The 15,995-nt window shown below is 47.8% G+C and overlaps 7 protein-coding genes across 7 annotated transcripts in view; 3 read left to right on the forward strand and 4 right to left on the reverse strand.

The window, feature by feature from the left end:
- The window catches only part of LOC125949646 (homogentisate 1,2-dioxygenase), a 2,444-nt gene extending 571 nt beyond the window's left edge, over nt 1-1,873 (reverse strand). Inside the window, exons 1-4 of the mRNA XM_049676898.1 lie at nt 1,573-1,873; nt 885-1,344; nt 78-614; nt 1-14 (exon numbers count right to left, since the gene is read on the reverse strand). The exon at nt 1-14 is cut by the window's left edge and continues 571 nt beyond it. Of these exons, the coding sequence (XP_049532855.1) occupies nt 1-14; nt 78-614; nt 885-1,344; nt 1,573-1,587 (1,026 nt within the window). The 5' untranslated portion in view covers nt 1,588-1,873. The remainder of the gene's footprint in view (nt 15-77; nt 615-884; nt 1,345-1,572) is intronic.
- A 628-nt stretch (nt 1,874-2,501) lies between these two features.
- Nucleotides 2,502-4,616, forward strand: LOC125949656 (glyoxylate reductase/hydroxypyruvate reductase-like). Its single transcript, XM_049676916.1, has 4 exons — nt 2,502-2,752; nt 3,316-3,414; nt 3,482-4,254; nt 4,339-4,616. The coding sequence occupies exons 1-4, from the start codon at nt 2,676-2,678 to the stop codon at nt 4,458-4,460; spliced, it is 1,071 nt and encodes a 356-aa protein (XP_049532873.1). The 5' UTR covers nt 2,502-2,675; the 3' UTR covers nt 4,461-4,616.
- A 98-nt stretch (nt 4,617-4,714) lies between these two features.
- LOC125949663 (glyoxylate reductase/hydroxypyruvate reductase-like) lies at nt 4,715-6,072 on the reverse strand. The gene is made up of 4 exons (XM_049676923.1): nt 5,947-6,072; nt 5,726-5,835; nt 4,912-5,663; nt 4,715-4,850 (listed from the first exon to the last, which is right to left on the reverse strand). The coding sequence occupies exons 2-4, from the start codon at nt 5,797-5,799 to the stop codon at nt 4,720-4,722; spliced, it is 957 nt and encodes a 318-aa protein (XP_049532880.1). The 5' UTR covers nt 5,800-5,835; nt 5,947-6,072; the 3' UTR covers nt 4,715-4,719.
- LOC125949658 (glyoxylate reductase/hydroxypyruvate reductase-like) lies at nt 6,073-7,438 on the forward strand. The gene is made up of 3 exons (XM_049676918.1): nt 6,073-6,395; nt 6,470-7,236; nt 7,298-7,438. Exons 1-3 carry the CDS (start codon nt 6,241-6,243, stop codon nt 7,417-7,419), a joined length of 1,044 nt encoding a protein of 347 aa, XP_049532875.1. The 5' UTR covers nt 6,073-6,240; the 3' UTR covers nt 7,420-7,438.
- On the reverse strand, nt 7,437-8,334 carry LOC125949671 (28S ribosomal protein S7, mitochondrial). The gene is made up of 2 exons (XM_049676932.1): nt 8,209-8,334; nt 7,437-8,143 (listed from the first exon to the last, which is right to left on the reverse strand). Exons 1-2 carry the CDS (start codon nt 8,241-8,243, stop codon nt 7,495-7,497), a joined length of 684 nt encoding a protein of 227 aa, XP_049532889.1. The 5' UTR covers nt 8,244-8,334; the 3' UTR covers nt 7,437-7,494.
- Nucleotides 8,335-8,376: 42 nt separating this feature from the next.
- On the reverse strand, nt 8,377-9,250 carry LOC125949672 (transmembrane protein 186). The gene is made up of 2 exons (XM_049676933.1): nt 8,786-9,250; nt 8,377-8,722 (listed from the first exon to the last, which is right to left on the reverse strand). Exons 1-2 carry the CDS (start codon nt 9,147-9,149, stop codon nt 8,409-8,411), a joined length of 678 nt encoding a protein of 225 aa, XP_049532890.1. The 5' UTR covers nt 9,150-9,250; the 3' UTR covers nt 8,377-8,408.
- LOC125949625 (transducin beta-like protein 3) lies at nt 9,249-11,916 on the forward strand. The gene is made up of 2 exons (XM_049676856.1): nt 9,249-9,414; nt 9,480-11,916. The coding sequence occupies exons 1-2, from the start codon at nt 9,386-9,388 to the stop codon at nt 11,851-11,853; spliced, it is 2,403 nt and encodes an 800-aa protein (XP_049532813.1). The 5' UTR covers nt 9,249-9,385; the 3' UTR covers nt 11,854-11,916.
- Nucleotides 11,917-15,995: the final 4,079 nt, after the last annotated feature.

Raw genomic sequence — 15,995 nt, forward strand, 5'->3', positions numbered from 1 at the left:
GCTCATGCAGTTCCCTATGCGGCAGAGTTAAATGAGTCGAAAATAGAAGGAGGTCGGGACTGTTGCGGGGTACTTACGATGATAATATGGTGGTCGGAAGGTACCCTCCTGGACGGACCATCTCGGTGGGAAGATGACAAAGTCAGCGATCGCTGTACCTGGCCTATTGCTGGGACAAGTCAGCACGGTAAAGATGCTCGGATCGCAATGATCGAAGCTTACCGAATTGATCACCATAAACCGAGCGAGATCGTACTTGTATGGTACATAGTTACCGTGCCATGCAACCACATCGAACGGTGAGTGATTCTGCTTGACCACAAACAGAGCGCCCTGGTACTTGGACACGATACGATAACCCTGCGCAACGGAGCGATCCTCAAAGTAAGCCGTTGGAGTAAGGAAGTCACGTGGATTAGCCAAACCGTTCGCTCCGATCGGACCCAAGTCAGGCAAACGGAAATGGCCATCGTACACCTCGAGGATGTAGCCACGGGATGGCCCTTCGAGTGCCACGCTGAACCGCGTGCCTTGCGGAATGACGCAAATCTCGTTCGGTTGTACATACAGCCGGCCAAATTCGGTCGTAACGTCCAGTGCTCCCTGCTGCGGAACTGTGGGTCAATCAAAGTAAATAAATCTAAATTTAGGTATCTTTTATGTATAGATATATAGGCTGAGGCTAGAATAAGAAAGATGATTCGGCCATTAAGATAATCAAGTATCCTACTTAAACAGCGAAACAGTTCAACCATGTACTCTACTATGTACATTGTAGCGATTTCATCGTAGGTGCAAGTATGCAAATGCCGCTCCATTAGCATCTGGATGCTGCTCGAATTATGATCACATTCTATTGTATAAGATATAAAACATACGCTTACCTATGAGAAAGTCTCCGTCACTGTTGTAAAACGCCGTGTCCTTCATCGAGCTGTTGGCCAGATACACGTGTACGGCGAGCCCGTGGCGTGCACGAACATCCCCAGCTCCACAGACCGTATGTAAACCGGCCACAAAATCTATCTCACGACCAACAGCCGGCAGATCGAACGGATTCCAGCGCATCTGATTAGGATTTGGATGCTGCTCTTCCCAGGATGTTCCGCGTAGGAAAGGCGCAACACCTTCGTACCGAACGAACGGCTCGTGGACAACCGATGGTCGAATACGGTACAACCACGACCGAGTATTTTCAGTACGAGGTGCCGTAAAGGCACTACCAGAGAGCTGCTCAGCATACAACCCGTAAGCACACTTTTGCGGCGAGTTTTGTCCCTCCGGTAGGGCATTTGGACACCGTGGATCCTCCGACGTAAAGTGCGATCCAAAGCCAGACAGGTACTAGGGTTTACCAGGTGACAGAAGATGATAATTAATTAACTATGAAGCAAATTCCACTCATTCCCTCCAGACCACAGATTGCAAAACCCGTTTTAATAGAATCAAACGTTGAAGAACACACAGAACCGAACACTGTTCTGCTCATGATATTTGATTCTCAAATTCCTTGAACAATCACAATAGAAAATTACAACTTAGATCTGCTACCACGAAATTGTGCTACGGTACCTTGTATTCAGGCATGTTTTGTCACTTTTCAGATGCTGCTGATAACTGCTTCTACTACCTTGAGGAGTCTCAGATAACGTTTGCTACAGCGTGTTCCTTTCGGGAGATTATTCTCAATCTCACACTGCACTGTGTCTTAGCCAGATGCCAACAATCAACTGAAACCGGGTTCTGGTGCGCTTTGCAACTTATTAGGAATTCAAAAATGGTCCGATACCACGGCCAGCTAACCGATTTACGTCGTCGTTCTTGAAAAGCTACCATCCAGAAACCGCTCAAACCGGATTTTAGCTTTCACGGAGGATTCGGGTTCTGACCACCGTCAGTCTCAAGCGATCCTCTATCGATCGCCGCATGAGTCGTTCTGATGGAGACAAGTGTTAGATATTGGAGTTGTTTTGTCGCCGGCCGGTTGTCGGGTGCGTTGTTACTAGGATCAACGAGAATGACTCGCATTCTTCGCACCGGCAATAAGAGAGAAGCTTGATCGGTCAACAACAACCTGCGATGCTGTTCCTGATGCATGAGGCTACGAATGAAACAGTCTTCTGATTTGATTTGTCCGGGTTGAGGAATAAACTCGGCAGATTATTTCGTGTTTGATGCATTGATGATGATGCTTCCACATGGTTCTTATCTTTCTTCATAATGCTTATACCATTGATGTTGCAATCGCCATGCTCCTATCTCTTTTGTATGCATATTAGTTATCGCAGAAAAGAACAAATCTGGTGCATTAGCCGTCGAATATCTCAAGCTGCTACAACGAACGATAAAGTAATCCTTCGCCTGCGTATCGCACATACGCATAGGATAACAAGGCCAGCACCACAAGCGATGGATTCTCGGTGCTACAATCAACCTGCCCCCGGTCGGTTGTATCGAATGTGGTCAATCCAGTTTTTGTTGACTCCCCGCGTGGTGCGTTTGGAGATAGTCTGAGCAGCTGACCGTCTAGTCGTTGTACGGGCGCAGCCAGAACGTCGACGTATTATTTCTCAATTTTGATATTGCGAAAAAAGTGTAGTGTAAAGTGTTTGACGAAACTGTTGAGATAGTAATTGGTCCGATAAATATAACTGATTTTTCTTTGAAAGGACACAATGAAGAGTCATTCTACACTCGTTAGTGTCCTGCTGCTACACCTTTGGCTATTTATTGGGAGCATTGAGTCTACTAAGTACGTGTCAAGACATTAAAAACCGCAGAAAATGTGTTTTAATCGAATCTCATTTCCATCGGCACCGATCGATCTAGATCGTCTGATTATATGTGCTCAGGATGTGTTTTCTTTGTTTCCGCTGTCTGGGAGACAATCTATGTGCGTATGGTTAATTATAACCAAGATGCACCAGAACGCACGAAAATCCCATTATTTGTCTCTAATTGGTATTGATGGTGCATTTGGTGATGCTGCCTTATACGTGATAAGCAGCTTCTTTCTCTTCCAACGATCTTCCCACACTGCAATAGTTCGATAAGTAGGCGTTTTCTTGCCAATTTATCATACTCATTGTCAAACACTTCATCTATGGTAAACCGTCCGCGATTCCGCGTTATAATCTAAACACTTCACTGCTGATAACGCGCCGCGCCTCGCGCTTTGTGCTATGGTGTGCGTACGCTGCTGAACCGTGGTCGTTCACTCACCGCATTCACCTTCAGGCAGCTCACAAAGCTACGCACGCTCAACCAACATCTTTGCTTTTATCCTCTTTTTGTCCCCGTAAAATCCGGCTGCAGTGCACCAACCGTGGACATGGCGAACAACGGATCACGGCCTGTCGTGTTGGTCACAAACAAGGAGACACCGCTGAAGGGAATCCAGAAGTTGCAGCAAAAGTAAGTGGCGTTTCGTCATCATCAGAGCATGATGCTAAACCGATAACGCGTTTTTGTTCTATTCCAGATGCGACGTGATCTTTCCGAGCACGCACCCCGCGACGCGCGAAGAAATTCTCAAGCTAGCCGGGCAGGTCGATGGCATCATGTGGGTTGGCCACATGGCATTGAATGGAGAGGTGCTGGATCGAGGTGGCAGTCGCCTGAAAGCCATCTCAACGATGTCGGCTGGCATGGATTACGTGGATGTGGAGGAATTCAAGCGGCGTAAATTCCCGCTTGGGTACACCCCGATCGTGCTGAATGATGCGGTAGCCGATACGGCCGTCGGGTTGATGATTGCTGCCAGCCGACGGTTCCACGAGGGTCGTCTTGCGATCGATCACTCGCAGTGGATCGGAGGACCGCAGTGGATGCTGGGTCGTGATATTAAAGGAAGTACGGTGGGTATCATTGGATTTGGTGGCATCGGACAGACGGTTGCAAGACGGCTGAAGGGATTCGAGATCGGTCAGCTGTTGTACTCGGGTCGGCGGCCGAAGCCGGAAGCCGAAGCACTCGGTGCCAAGCTGGTACCACAGAGTGAGCTGTTACAGGAGAGCGATTATGTGGTGCTCGCTGTGCCGCTGACGAAGGAAACGTACCACATGATCAACGAGACTACACTGTCACTAATGAAACCAACGGCCGTGCTAGTCAACGTAGCCCGGGGTGATCTGGTCGATCAGCTGGCGCTGGTAGCGGCACTCAAGAATGGAACCATTTTCGCGGCGGGGCTGGATGTTGTTACACCGGAACCACTGCCTGCGGATGATGAGCTGCTTAAATTACCCAATGCCTGTAAGTTATTATCATCTGTTATCGATCAGGGTGATAATCGAGTGAGTTTTAACATTCCTTTCTTGGTACTAATTTGTCTTCTAGTTGTCATTCCGCATCTCGGATCGGCCACGGTTCAGACAAGGGACAACATGGCCGAAATAGCGGCACTGAATGTACTTTCGGGAATAGCTGGTGCACCGATGTTCTCACCCTATCCTTACTGACCCCCAAATTCCTAGTACGCTGTCCAAGAGTTCACCACTCAAGCATTTCGGGGCAATTGAACTTTAATGTGATTTCGATAATATCCAAAATTTCATCACTAGAATTAAAGATTAAATAATAAATCGTGCGTAGTAGAGAGGTTTAGGACCTTTTCCGCGTCTTGTACTAAATTGAAAATCAACTCAATGCTCTTTATAAGAATTAATAATTCAATGCACTTGGAATGGATTTTTTTTATTTAAATCATCGATCGATCGGTCAGTAGTTGAAAGACATAAACTGTGACGGCATTGATTCACCACGTAGTCCAGCCAGCAAGTTTTCCACTGCCCGAACAGCCATTGCATCTCGCGTCTTCTTTGTTGCCGTACCCAGATGAGGAACCATTACTGCGAAACGAAAAAAATCTTTCAAGAAACAGTAAAGCAAGATCAAGAAAAGATCGATTACCACAGTTCGGCAGATGAAAGAGCTCACTATCGAGAGGTACCGGCTCCGTGGTAACAGTGTCCAAACCAGCTGCTCTAATTTGTCCGCTCTTCAAGGCAGCAATCAGGGCCAGCTCATCGACGATCGCTCCACGGGCCACATTGATGAGTACCGCATTCGGTCGCATGCTGGCGAAGGCATCACGATCAAACATACCGACCGTCTCCACCGTTAAAGGACAACAGATGAACACGAAGTCCGAGCATCGCAGCAGTTCCTCCTTCGTCACGAACTGCGCGTTTAGTTGCTGCGCCGCCTGTTCCTTTGCCGAGTGACCACAGTAAAGTAGGCTGTCCACGTTAAATCCTTGTAGCCTTCGGGCTACGAGCAGTCCTATTCCACCCAGCCCAACGATACCGACTGTGGATCCTTCAATTGGATGTTCGGTTCTAAATTCCGAAGAATCCTCAAACGCTAGGAAACCCGTACTGGCGGCAATCATTAACCCGATGGCAATGTCGGCAACGGCCCCGTTCGGTATGGATGGCGTGTGTCCCAATGGAATGCCACGTTTGGCCAACTCGCGCGTATCCACACAATCGACGCCGTTCATCGTGAGCGAAACCACTTTCAGCTGGGAACCACACGCATCCAGGACTTGACGATCGAGCTTCATCTTGTAGCTGGTCCACAGTAAACCATCGATGTTAGCGCAAAGACTGAGTATCTCCGCCCTGGTTGGGAACTGTGCGGCAGGAACAATCACGTCGCAACTAAAAGAAAGTGGCAATTGAAATTTATTAATTGGCGTATTTGTTGCACCAAGAATACTTACTACTGGCGGAGCAGGGCCAGTGCTACCGGTTGCACTTGGTGATGCGTCACCAAGACGCGCGGTTTGGATCGCATGATCCGCAGTTTTAACGGAAAAACAGATAGAGTATGCTACCAAACAAACAAAGTATTAGAATGAGCATCTTCATGTTGCTTCGAGGAGACAAGAATGGTTAATGTGAAGTTCGCAACAGGCTCAAATCCATGGAGGTGGTCACCTACCTCAAAAACCGGCACTTGATAGCGTGTACCTCGGAAGCGTAATCAAAATATCACAAACCGACCAGCATTTAGGTCAGCTGCGATTCTTCTTGTTCGCACTACACTGGCAGAGTCATAAAAGTAAATGATGTTCTAGAACAAAAAAAACAATGATCACGGCATCATGTTTGGAATAATAAAATTAATAAGGAATTATCTAAATGTCACGAAGAATGTCCTTAGTCAAGCTGCAAAGCGAGAAACACCTCGGTTATCGCGGAGCTCGCGAGACATAAACAAACAGTTCTGCTTATCATGCGTACCACGATCGGACGACTTTTGCATTATTCAGTGCCAAGGATGCTGAGGAAGCCGCAGATCGAACAATACAGTTTCGGTGCGAAACGGCCGAAGTTGCTTGTAACCTGCTCCGACATACCGGGCAGCTACGTTGACCTGCTTCGTGAGAAGTATTCGTGACCTTTAGCTGGCCTGAACCGATGGCTTTAAATAAAATTAATTAATCTTTCCTTTTCACTTGCAGATGCGATGTCACGGTGTGCAGCGGTACAAACCGAGCGGAAATACTGCGGTCTGTACCCGGTGCCGATGGCATTCTCTGGCTTACCGCAGATCGACTAGACGGTGAAGTATTGGATGCTGCCGGATCGCAGCTGGCCGTCGTTTCGACGATGACCTCCGGAATGGATTATGTAGACGCCGATGAATTCGCAAGGCGTCGAATTGCTCTGGGGCATACACCGACCGTTGTAAATGGTGCGGTCGCGGATATTGCCATCGGACTGATGTTGGCCGCGGCTCGACGGTTTCACGAGGGCCGCCAGAAGATTGCGACCGGGCAGTGGGAAATGCGACCACAGTGGATGCTGGGGCAGGATGTGCCTGGTTCGACGATCGGTATCGTAGGGTTCGGTGGAATTGGTCAAACAATTCGGAAGCGTTTGCAAGGCTTCGATATAGCGCGCTGCCTGTATACTGGCCGTTCCCGTAAACCGGAAGCGGATCTGGCAGGTGCTGAGTTTGTTGATCTACCAACCCTGTTGAGGGAAAGTGATTTCGTATTTATTGCCTGTCCACTGACGAGCGAAACAGCGAACATGATTAACCGCGAAACGCTGGGCATAATGAAACCCTCAAGTGTGCTCATTAACGTCGCTCGAGGCGGAATCGTTGATCAGCCGGCCTTGGTAAAGGCCCTTCGGAATGGTACCATCTTTGCTGCCGGTTTGGATGTGATGTCACCGGAGCCCTTGGATCCGGAAGATCCGCTTCTCACTCTAGCTAATTGCAGTAAGTATAATGATTTGTTCCTCGCATTGGTGTCGGTTATAACCTTTAGTATTGGTTTAAGTCGTGGTGCCTCATCTTGGAACAGCGACCCAGAGAAGTTTGCTAGATATGTTCACGATCACGGCAAACAACGTGCTTTCCGTACTCGCCGGAGGACAACTAGTAGCTCCATACAAGAAATAAAATGACAAGCATTTGGATTATAATAGATTTTACTTCTGTTACTCAGCGACCATGCGATCGTACATCGTTAGCATCTTAGCTCCACCTATAGTGAGCGTAGGCTCGGTTTGCTTCACACTGACGGTGTAGCTCGTGCTTTCTCTTAACCACTTTGCCCTGGTTGGCCGCTGCATCCAGAATTTCCCAGGCCATCTTTTCTGGAAAGTGTACCGTCCGTTCCTTCTCCCGTACCGCCTCCAACAGCCACTTCATCGCCAGAAAATAGGAACGTTTCTCCGTCACCGGCACCGGTACCTGATACCGTACACCACCGCGCTTGATCGGTGTCAGCTGTAGTAGTGGCCGGCAATTTTCAACTGCTTGGTGCAACAGTTTTCGCGGATTCAGCTCAATCTTGGCCCGCTCCTCGTCACTCTCGGCCAGATGGTATCGCTCGAGCTGCATACGCTTTATGTTTTCGAAACCCTTCTCGACCAGACCGCGGGCTAACTCTTTGTTGCCCTGCTTCATTACATAATTCGTGAACTGGCTGACAAGCGGATCGTAAAACACGGACGTGGTTTGGTTCGCTAGGGCCGCCTTGATCGGAACGTGTGCGATCTTGGACAGCTCACCCGTTTCCTGTAGCTTGGCGATTTCCTCCTTATTCACGATCGGTTCGATAAAGTGTGGTCCGTACTGTGACATGCGGGAGACCGGCACAATCCATCTCGCGGCTGTGTGGCTGCACGGAGATCGCAAATGGAGCAGATTGAGTTGGATAGTCGATAATAAAGACACTGTACCTACCTCTGCACAATACTACTTGCTAATTTACGCAACATTTTAATCGAATAATTGCCTAAAACACTTAAACCGAGAACATTTTTTGCCGATTTGTTGTGGGCGCAAGAAAACAAGCAGCTGTCAGTGATGAGCACCTTCGGGAATGGCAAAATAATATCATCAAACTTTAAAAACGTTTTTAGCTCTTTATTATACTCTCCGCACTATTTCTTTAAGATTTCTCGGCCAAACACCTTATCGAACGTTTGAACATCGTAAATCTCCCCGTATCGGTGCACCAGCTTGTACACGTCGCTGTTTTCGTGATTCTTTACCGGAAAGTACAGTTTCAGGAGCGAGCGAGGCAATTCCGACCGAGGTACGAGATCATCCACCGAATAGACGCGATCCTGCCGTTTTCCTTTCGCATTCAAGAAGGAGATCTTCACTTTGCTCTGCGTCTCATCGCAGTAAACAAACCCGATGAGGTTGTTTGTCAGTAGGCTGAACAGCGACAGAGTCATCGTTGAGGTGAGTCCTGCAAGCAGAAAAGAGCGGTGTTCAATATGCTGAATGAAGTTTAAACGCCAGTTTCATTTACCAATCGCTCCGACTATCTCGGCCGTGGTCATCGACCAGATGTTCGCGTAAGCAAGCGCGATCGACACCGGTACGGAAACAGCCGTCACTATCGTTGGATAGTATTTCAGTCGCTTAACCGAGGCTGTGATCATGATCGATGGGAAGTGGTAGATGGTGTGCCAGTTATCGATCTTACTTGCATCCTCTTTCGTCTTTTCCGGTGCTGCTGGTGTGATAACCTCGGTGGATTTGGTAGAACAGTGTTTCACCGAGGCTGTGAAGCGCAGCGAGGGAGCGAACGGCGGACGGGAAAAGGATGATGATATAACAGCGGAGCCACCCGATTTACAGGCGCCCGAGAGTATGGCGAAGGATCGAAGCATTTCGAAAGTATTATGGTCCCCAAAAACCGCGCCGAAACACTTAACAGAGCACCAGACCACTTCAGGCGGACAAAATTAGGTGCCGGTTCTTCTGCCGGATCTCCTGGTGACCTCACACTGACTCCCTTCGGTAACGACGGAAGCGTTTTGGTAAACAAACAAACGCCAAAAGCACCGCGAAACGTCACAACAAAACCAAAACACGTGCCAGCACTGCCCGGGATCCGCCGATCACGATGAATTCGAAAGTAAAACTAAAGGAAGTGTAAGTACCGAAATGCAGCCCCGTTCCATATCCGTTCATCGTTAATGATTTTCGTTGCTCCGCAGGTACGAAGTACAAACCCAGTATAAGGCGTTCTACACCGGCGGGACCGTCGCCTGGACACCGGATGGACAGCAGTTCCTGTGTCTCAACAATGGCACCATCAGCATCGTGTCTGTGGACAACCAGCAAGAACCAGCCACCCTCGGAGAGGTACAAACGGACGAGGAAATCAACGAGGATGTTATCTACACGTTCGCAATCGCCGCAACCGGCAACAGCGTCGTCTCTGCGCACCGTTCGGGGCTGTTGAAGTTGTGGGATCGCGAGGCACGTCAGCAGCTGAAAATGTGGAAAGCGATCCATCAAGGACCGATCGCTACGCTCGTGTTCAGCCCGGACGACAGCTTAGTTGCCAGTGGAGGAAGCGATACGACGATCCGCGTCTGGGATCCGTCGCGCCAGCTGTGTCTAGGAACGTTACGCGGCTGCACAGGTGTTGTTAATTTGATCGTTTTCCATCCGGATGCCGAAAGCAAGACGGTGGTGGCGGCTGGTGACGATGAGCGGATACACGCGTGGAACTACGAAACACGTGAGAGGACGAAAACGTTTGCCGGACATTTTTCGCGCGTTACCGGAGTCTCGTTCTCGACAGACCGTCGGTTTCTAGTGTCATCCGGTCGAGATAAAATCTTAATCCTGTGGAACTACGAAACGCAGGAAGCGATCAAAACGATTCCCGTGTATGAAGCGCTGGAAACCGTGACCGTTCTGCCAGCTGGTGTGACGGTGGGCGGCTGCAAACTAAGCTCTGATAACGGAGTGTACGCCGCTTGTGGCGGTGAGGAAGGCATCATCAAGGTTTGGGAAATGACAGAGACCAAGATCGTGTACAAGCAAAGCAACAGTCTCGTAACGCGTGCAACCGAAGAGGGTGGTCTTTCGATAACGCACCTGATCTACAGCAATACCCTAGGTCAGATGGCCATCGTTTCGGCCGATCATAATCTTCTGGTGCACGATTGTGCTAGCTTCGAATGTGTACGGCAGCTGGCCGGATTCAGCGACGAAATCTTGGATATTGTGCTACTTGGAAAGAATGATCGCTATCTAGCGATGGCCACGAACAGTAACGATTTCAAGATCTATGATACCACCACGATGAACTGCCAGCTCGTCAAAGGACATACTGATATCGTGCTTTCGCTTTCGGCCAATCAGCGCTACTTGGTATCATCCTCGAAGGACAACTCAATCCGTTTGTGGCAATTTGACGAGGAACAATTTACGATCAAATGTTTGGCCGTTGGTTTGAAGCATACGAGTGCGGTTGGAAGTGTGGCCATAAGTGGCTCGTCCGCTCCGTTCTGTGCCAGTGTTAGCCAGGATCGTTGTCTCAAGACGTGGAAAATCCCGAAACGCTTTGAGCAGGGCACAGACACGGAAGAGCTTCCCCGGATCCAGTGCAACCTAACCCAGTTGGCCCATGAAAAGGATATCAATTGTGTCTGTATCGCACCAAACGATCGGCTATTGGCCACTGCTTCGCAGGATAAAACAGCCAAACTGTGGGATGTAAGCGATCTAAGTGTGGTCGGTGTGCTGCGTGGTCATCGGCGTGGAATTTGGGCAGTTCGGTTCTCGCCGGTCGATCAGATCCTGCTCACCAATGCAGCAGACTGCAGCATCAAGCTATGGTCCTTAACGGACATGAGCTGCCTGAAAACCCTCGAAGGGCACGATAGCTCAGTATTGCGCGTGGAGTTCATTTCCGGAGGTATGCAACTGCTGTCAGCCGGTGCCGATGGACTGCTGAAGCTATGGTCCATAAAATCATCCGAGTGTTTGGAAACGATGGACAAACATGATAGTCGTATTTGGGCGCTCTGTGTGACACGGGATGAGTCCACCTTCTTCAGTGGTGGTTCCGACTCGCAGCTCATCAAGTGGCACGACGTGACGGACGCAAAACGCGAACAAGCGATGAACGCCCGTAAGGAGGTGCTGCTGCAGGAACAGGAGCTAAACAATCTTCTTTCAGAAAAGAAGCTCCTGAAAGCGCTCCGCTTGTCACTCAATCTCGATCGACCGCTGAGCACGTTGAAGATCGTTAACGAAGTAATCAAATCCCAGGAAACGGGATTGGAGGAAACCATCCGGAAGCTATCGAACGATCACAAGGAAACGCTACTCCGGCATGCGATCGAGTGGAACACAAACAGCAAAAATGCGCGGCCAGCTCAACTCGTACTGCACACTCTGCTACAGGAGGTCCTGGCAGGTCGGTTTCAAGTGAGTGAGCTTAACAAACACCTAGAAGCATCGCTGCCATATACCGAGCGGCACTTCAAACGGCTAACCGAGTACATGAAGGATCTGAAGTTCGTCGAGTACTCGCTGCGTTGCATGCAACCACATGCATCCCGCACAGAATAAAGCCCTTCGCCGTGCAATGACGTGTGTTGGTGTTGATGATGATAATAATAAAACAGATACAAAACATACAAACCTTCACTAGCGTATATTGCATTCCGGAGTCCGGAGAAGTTTCACCAGGTATACATAATGAATGGCTGAGTAGCTAGTGGGTAGCTCAGAGTTTCGTCATCACCCATGAGAAGGAACCGAGCAGCACATTCTATCGCGCGCTTAATTTATTCAAACACATTTGTTTGTCTTATCTGTTGACGCTAGACGCGCGGCTCGGATTAGCTGCAACCACGCCAACTAATTAAGCGTCTGCTGGGAATGGTGGATTCCGATGAGCAATCCATGCACTGTGGCTCTACTTTCTGTAAGTAGCACGTTTCCGCAAGGTGAAGGCCAGCCATCGCCTTAGGCCGTGATCCATTTGATGTAATACTGTACTTTTAATAGACGGAAAAAATCTAGATCTTTCAAATGCGATCTAGAAAGCATCATGGAGAAGATCTTAATCAGAGTTTATGATTCACAGAAGAAAGTTTATCATAAAATTTAAAAAGTATATGCCTTTGAAATACATTTCATATATCTTAGTATAAAATTCAATCACCCTGGAAATGCATAATCGATTCTTGGTCGGTATCCTCGAAAACGTTCAACGATACCGAAGGAATGCAATGAACCTTTCACCAGCAGTATCAGCATTGATTATCATGCAAGGGAGCGGATAACGATCTTTCTGCCACACTCTTCTTCTTATCGTTACCCCGTTGTCCAGATTCGAAGTCGTCTTTATAATTAGTATTCACACCCTCGCGTGCGCGTTCCATGCGCCATGCGCTCGGACCTCGACTAATTGACATTGCGCCCTGTATCGCGCACAGCATGGTACACCTAATTAAACGTTTACCGAGGAAGATGGCAGCGTTCACCCAACAGAATCAGCAAGGCGAATCGATTATCAATGAGTCAACGATAACTCGATTGACCAGACGATTGTGTCTCGTTCGAAAAGACCTCGAATTGGTTCAGCGCCACCACTGACAGGATATTCATACAACCGTGCCCTTCCGACGTAATCAAAAACCGGGGACTTTTCTGCAAGAAATGACTCAATTGAGAAAAGGAAAACCAAACAGCTGTGCCCTTCCGAATCCCGCTACCACCGTGTGTCCGTGCCATCGCTACCAGATAGCATATTTGCATCCTGCTCGTTTGGTAGTGTTTCAATATTTGCTCCAAATACCAACTGACGCAATTCCGCCCCGTGCGCACTTGACCCGTTCTGCACGAGCTCTTGGTCAGGTTCGCCTAGGCCTAGGGTACACTAATTAACGCTCGGGCGGATAAACATTTGCACAAACCGACAATCAAGGTGAAAAAAAGATGCCGGCGAGATACAATATTCGGTGCCATCCCCGGGGCTTTCATGTGATCATATTTACAACCCTTGCCAACGTTTTTTGCGACACAGTCTAAGCCTCTACTTACCCGCAATGATAAGCGCATAATTTAAAGCAAATCTTTTCCTCTCGCACTTGGCCGCCTCGGTGAGGTGGCGCACGTGGTGCACGTGCTGCGCGGTACGGAGAGGCACGCGACGACATACAGAACGAATTCGCATCCGTAGGAACCGTTTCCCCCTTTTCTTTTGGTTGCTTTGCTTTCACACGTAACTTCAAGGCAAGATGTAGATAATGCTGATAAAACATGTCTACGGCAACATAGAAGAGAGGTTCGTTCAGGTGGCAAACAACAACATGTTGCGCCCATTAATGTGTCTTGGGTAATAAGTAAAGATCCAGATTTTGCCAGAATTTTCCAACACAAACAGGGTTCGCGCGTCCAACAAACAACTTGCTTGAGTGGACACTTCCTGTACGTCACGGTGGGCGAAAGTGATCGGGGCTGGACTGAAATGCACATTAGTGGTGGTAGGACTTTTGTTGTTATGTTGCAGCTTCGACAAAGCTGAAGTTGAAAATGACTAGGCTCCTCCAGCGTGACTGAGTCCATCAAATAGAATATACAGCGCAAAGGAATTTACTGATATTCTGATCTCATATATTCAACATTTTAAGTCTAACTTAAGCAGAAACGAGAGATAAAGAAAAAGAGTTTCACTTACCGCTTGAGGAAATAAAAGCGCATCTTGTGAAGGTCAGTTCCATCTCGCGACTGTTGAATACAAGATAGAAAGTCGAACCGCCAAACTGAGTCTCTACCAGTGTTAGTCGCTCTCATATCGGTTAGAAGGTCATGCGTTCGGCACACACCACACAGCAACAACAACCAAAAACAAATAACCCGAAATCAGCTGCATCAGGTGTTAATTGAATTTGATAATCACATCCCAGACGCTAGTAGTATCGCGAAAAAACGTGATATGGCACGGGCAGCTCCCGGGACTGGTTGGCATCTTGTTGGATGCCGGTACGTCGGCATATACTGACATAAGAGTGGTCTAGCAGGGTAGCGCTTTCGCCATCTCATTGCAAAATGTGGCTCTTTTGGGCGGTGGCCAGTGATTGAATGTGAATGTTCATGATGAATCATGCATCCATTGAAATCCTTTGAAGAACAGAAACATAATCTCAAATCACATTTTCTAACGTAAGTTTGAATGCTGCTTTATGCGAATAATGCTGTTACTCCGTACAACCCTAAACCTATCCACAGGTATCATCCAAGTACAAAGCAAACTCTCCATGATTCATCTTCATCATTCCCATATGTGCTCGAAGAGCTCGCTGGGGCAGGCAAACAGAACGCGCTGAGTAATTTTTATTTCCTTCTATAAAGGTAGATACTAGAGTACACGCGTCACTAGCGCCAATATTATGTTTGATGTTGGTCAGTCACTTGGCCAACAGACGAAGCCTTCCAGTTGTTGGTGGATGTGTTTTGGAAATTCAAGTGCGTAATCTTTGCCCGCCGACCGACACTCCTGCACGACAAGAACGTAAACAACTTCATTTGAGAAAACTCGTAATGGATCATGTTCCTCCATCGTCGTGATGCTCCGCGGACAAGTGGGCAAACCTTGTCATCGAACAGGTTTGGTTCGAAAACACCGGCCACTAGCGTGCTTTCAAAGTAGTCCGCCGCTGGTACCCATTATCACGGGAATTGCTTTTCACTGTTCGTACAATCGCAACGGATGTTGTACAGTGTTCACTATTAGCAACAATTTGTTAAAACTCAATTCACTTGGCTAATCGTGAATGCAACAGCCGGCGAGATGCTTTCGTAGAAACGATGCTGCACGAGTGTGTTTGTCTTGTCTACTAGCCCTCTTTGAACGGTAGCGCCACAAATGCTTACAGTAAAATTTTGGGACAATCTTTGATCAGCAGATCAAAGATTTGGAACCGGTCAGTTATTGCATCGGTTGAGCGATTCTTTTATTTTATTTTTTTTAGTCAGACACTTATCTCTTTTTATCAACACCTTCCGGTATTGTGTGATGTCGGTCAAGATCTCCGCGTTGTTGGTTGCTAATGTCTCGTGACTGATCTGTTGTCTTTTATTATTCATCTAGCTCCTTCCTGTCTGTTTATTTTGAACTTTTGCTATGGGCACGAATAAATAGTATAAAATATATTTGACATCATATTTTATAATTTTGTCTCTTCATACTTTACTGAAAAAATGTAATCCCATATATGTACCCATTAATCGCTCCATTTTTCAAAATGCGCACATACTTGGTGTATGCTCACACCATGTCCTTCACCGGCGACTGATTCATCCTCACGATGCGTGGGCCTAGGTCACGATTCCCGATCCTTACCTCTGTTTGCTGCTTATGTGTTGTGAATTACTTGTTCATGAACTGTTATTAGTTGCGTTGTGGCGTTGGAGTTCTGTTGTTAGTTGCTAACCGAAGATTCTGCTCCAAAAACCAAACACCGTCGGGTGTCTGGGGTAAGCAATGCTTTGTAGTGCACAGTAAATACACGGAAACCGATCGGAAAAATCGTGATCAAACAGTTCGTCCAATGTCAATTGCAGGCCAAACATGGTGAGTCTGCTTTTATGCAGCTCAGCAACACAGTCGCCGAACGGTGGCCAAAACATGTTTTTCCAATAAACCTTGTCCTTTAGTAACCTCCCTTCTTAGCGCAAAATGTCCTTCCTATTGAACGATTAAT

Source organism: Anopheles darlingi, chromosome 2, assembly GCF_943734745.1.
Source record: "Anopheles darlingi chromosome 2, idAnoDarlMG_H_01, whole genome shotgun sequence".
Lineage (NCBI taxonomy): Eukaryota > Metazoa > Arthropoda > Insecta > Diptera > Culicidae > Anopheles > Anopheles darlingi.

Coding starts and splice junctions, on each gene's coding strand:
- LOC125949656 (XM_049676916.1), top strand. CDS start 2,676: ATGAAGAGTCATTCTACACTCGTTAGTGTCCTGCTGCTACACCTTTGG. Junction 2,753..3,315: donor GGGAGCATTGAGTCTACTAA/GTACGTGTCAAG, acceptor ATCCGGCTGCAG/TGCACCAACCGTGGACATGG. Junction 4,255..4,338: donor GCTTAAATTACCCAATGCCT/GTAAGTTATTAT, acceptor TTTGTCTTCTAG/TTGTCATTCCGCATCTCGGA.
- LOC125949663 (XM_049676923.1), bottom strand. CDS start 5,799: ATGCGATCCAAACCGCGCGTCTTGGTGACGCATCACCAAGTGCAACCG. Junction 5,664..5,725: donor CTGGCCCTGCTCCGCCAGTA/GTAAGTATTCTT, acceptor ACTTTCTTTTAG/TTGCGACGTGATTGTTCCTG. Junction 4,851..4,911: donor CTTTCATCTGCCGAACTGTG/GTAATCGATCTT, acceptor TTCGTTTCGCAG/TAATGGTTCCTCATCTGGGT.
- LOC125949658 (XM_049676918.1), top strand. CDS start 6,241: ATGCGTACCACGATCGGACGACTTTTGCATTATTCAGTGCCAAGGATG. Junction 6,396..6,469: donor GTTGACCTGCTTCGTGAGAA/GTATTCGTGACC, acceptor TTTCACTTGCAG/ATGCGATGTCACGGTGTGCA. Junction 7,237..7,297: donor TCTCACTCTAGCTAATTGCA/GTAAGTATAATG, acceptor TATTGGTTTAAG/TCGTGGTGCCTCATCTTGGA.
- LOC125949671 (XM_049676932.1), bottom strand. CDS start 8,243: ATGTTGCGTAAATTAGCAAGTAGTATTGTGCAGAG. Junction 8,144..8,208: donor GCAAGTAGTATTGTGCAGAG/GTAGGTACAGTG, acceptor ATCTCCGTGCAG/CCACACAGCCGCGAGATGGA.
- LOC125949672 (XM_049676933.1), bottom strand. CDS start 9,149: ATGCTTCGATCCTTCGCCATACTCTCGGGCGCCTGTAAATCGGGTGGC. Junction 8,723..8,785: donor CGAGATAGTCGGAGCGATTG/GTAAATGAAACT, acceptor TTCTGCTTGCAG/GACTCACCTCAACGATGACT.
- LOC125949625 (XM_049676856.1), top strand. CDS start 9,386: ATGAATTCGAAAGTAAAACTAAAGGAAGT. Junction 9,415..9,479: donor AAAGTAAAACTAAAGGAAGT/GTAAGTACCGAA, acceptor GTTGCTCCGCAG/GTACGAAGTACAAACCCAGT.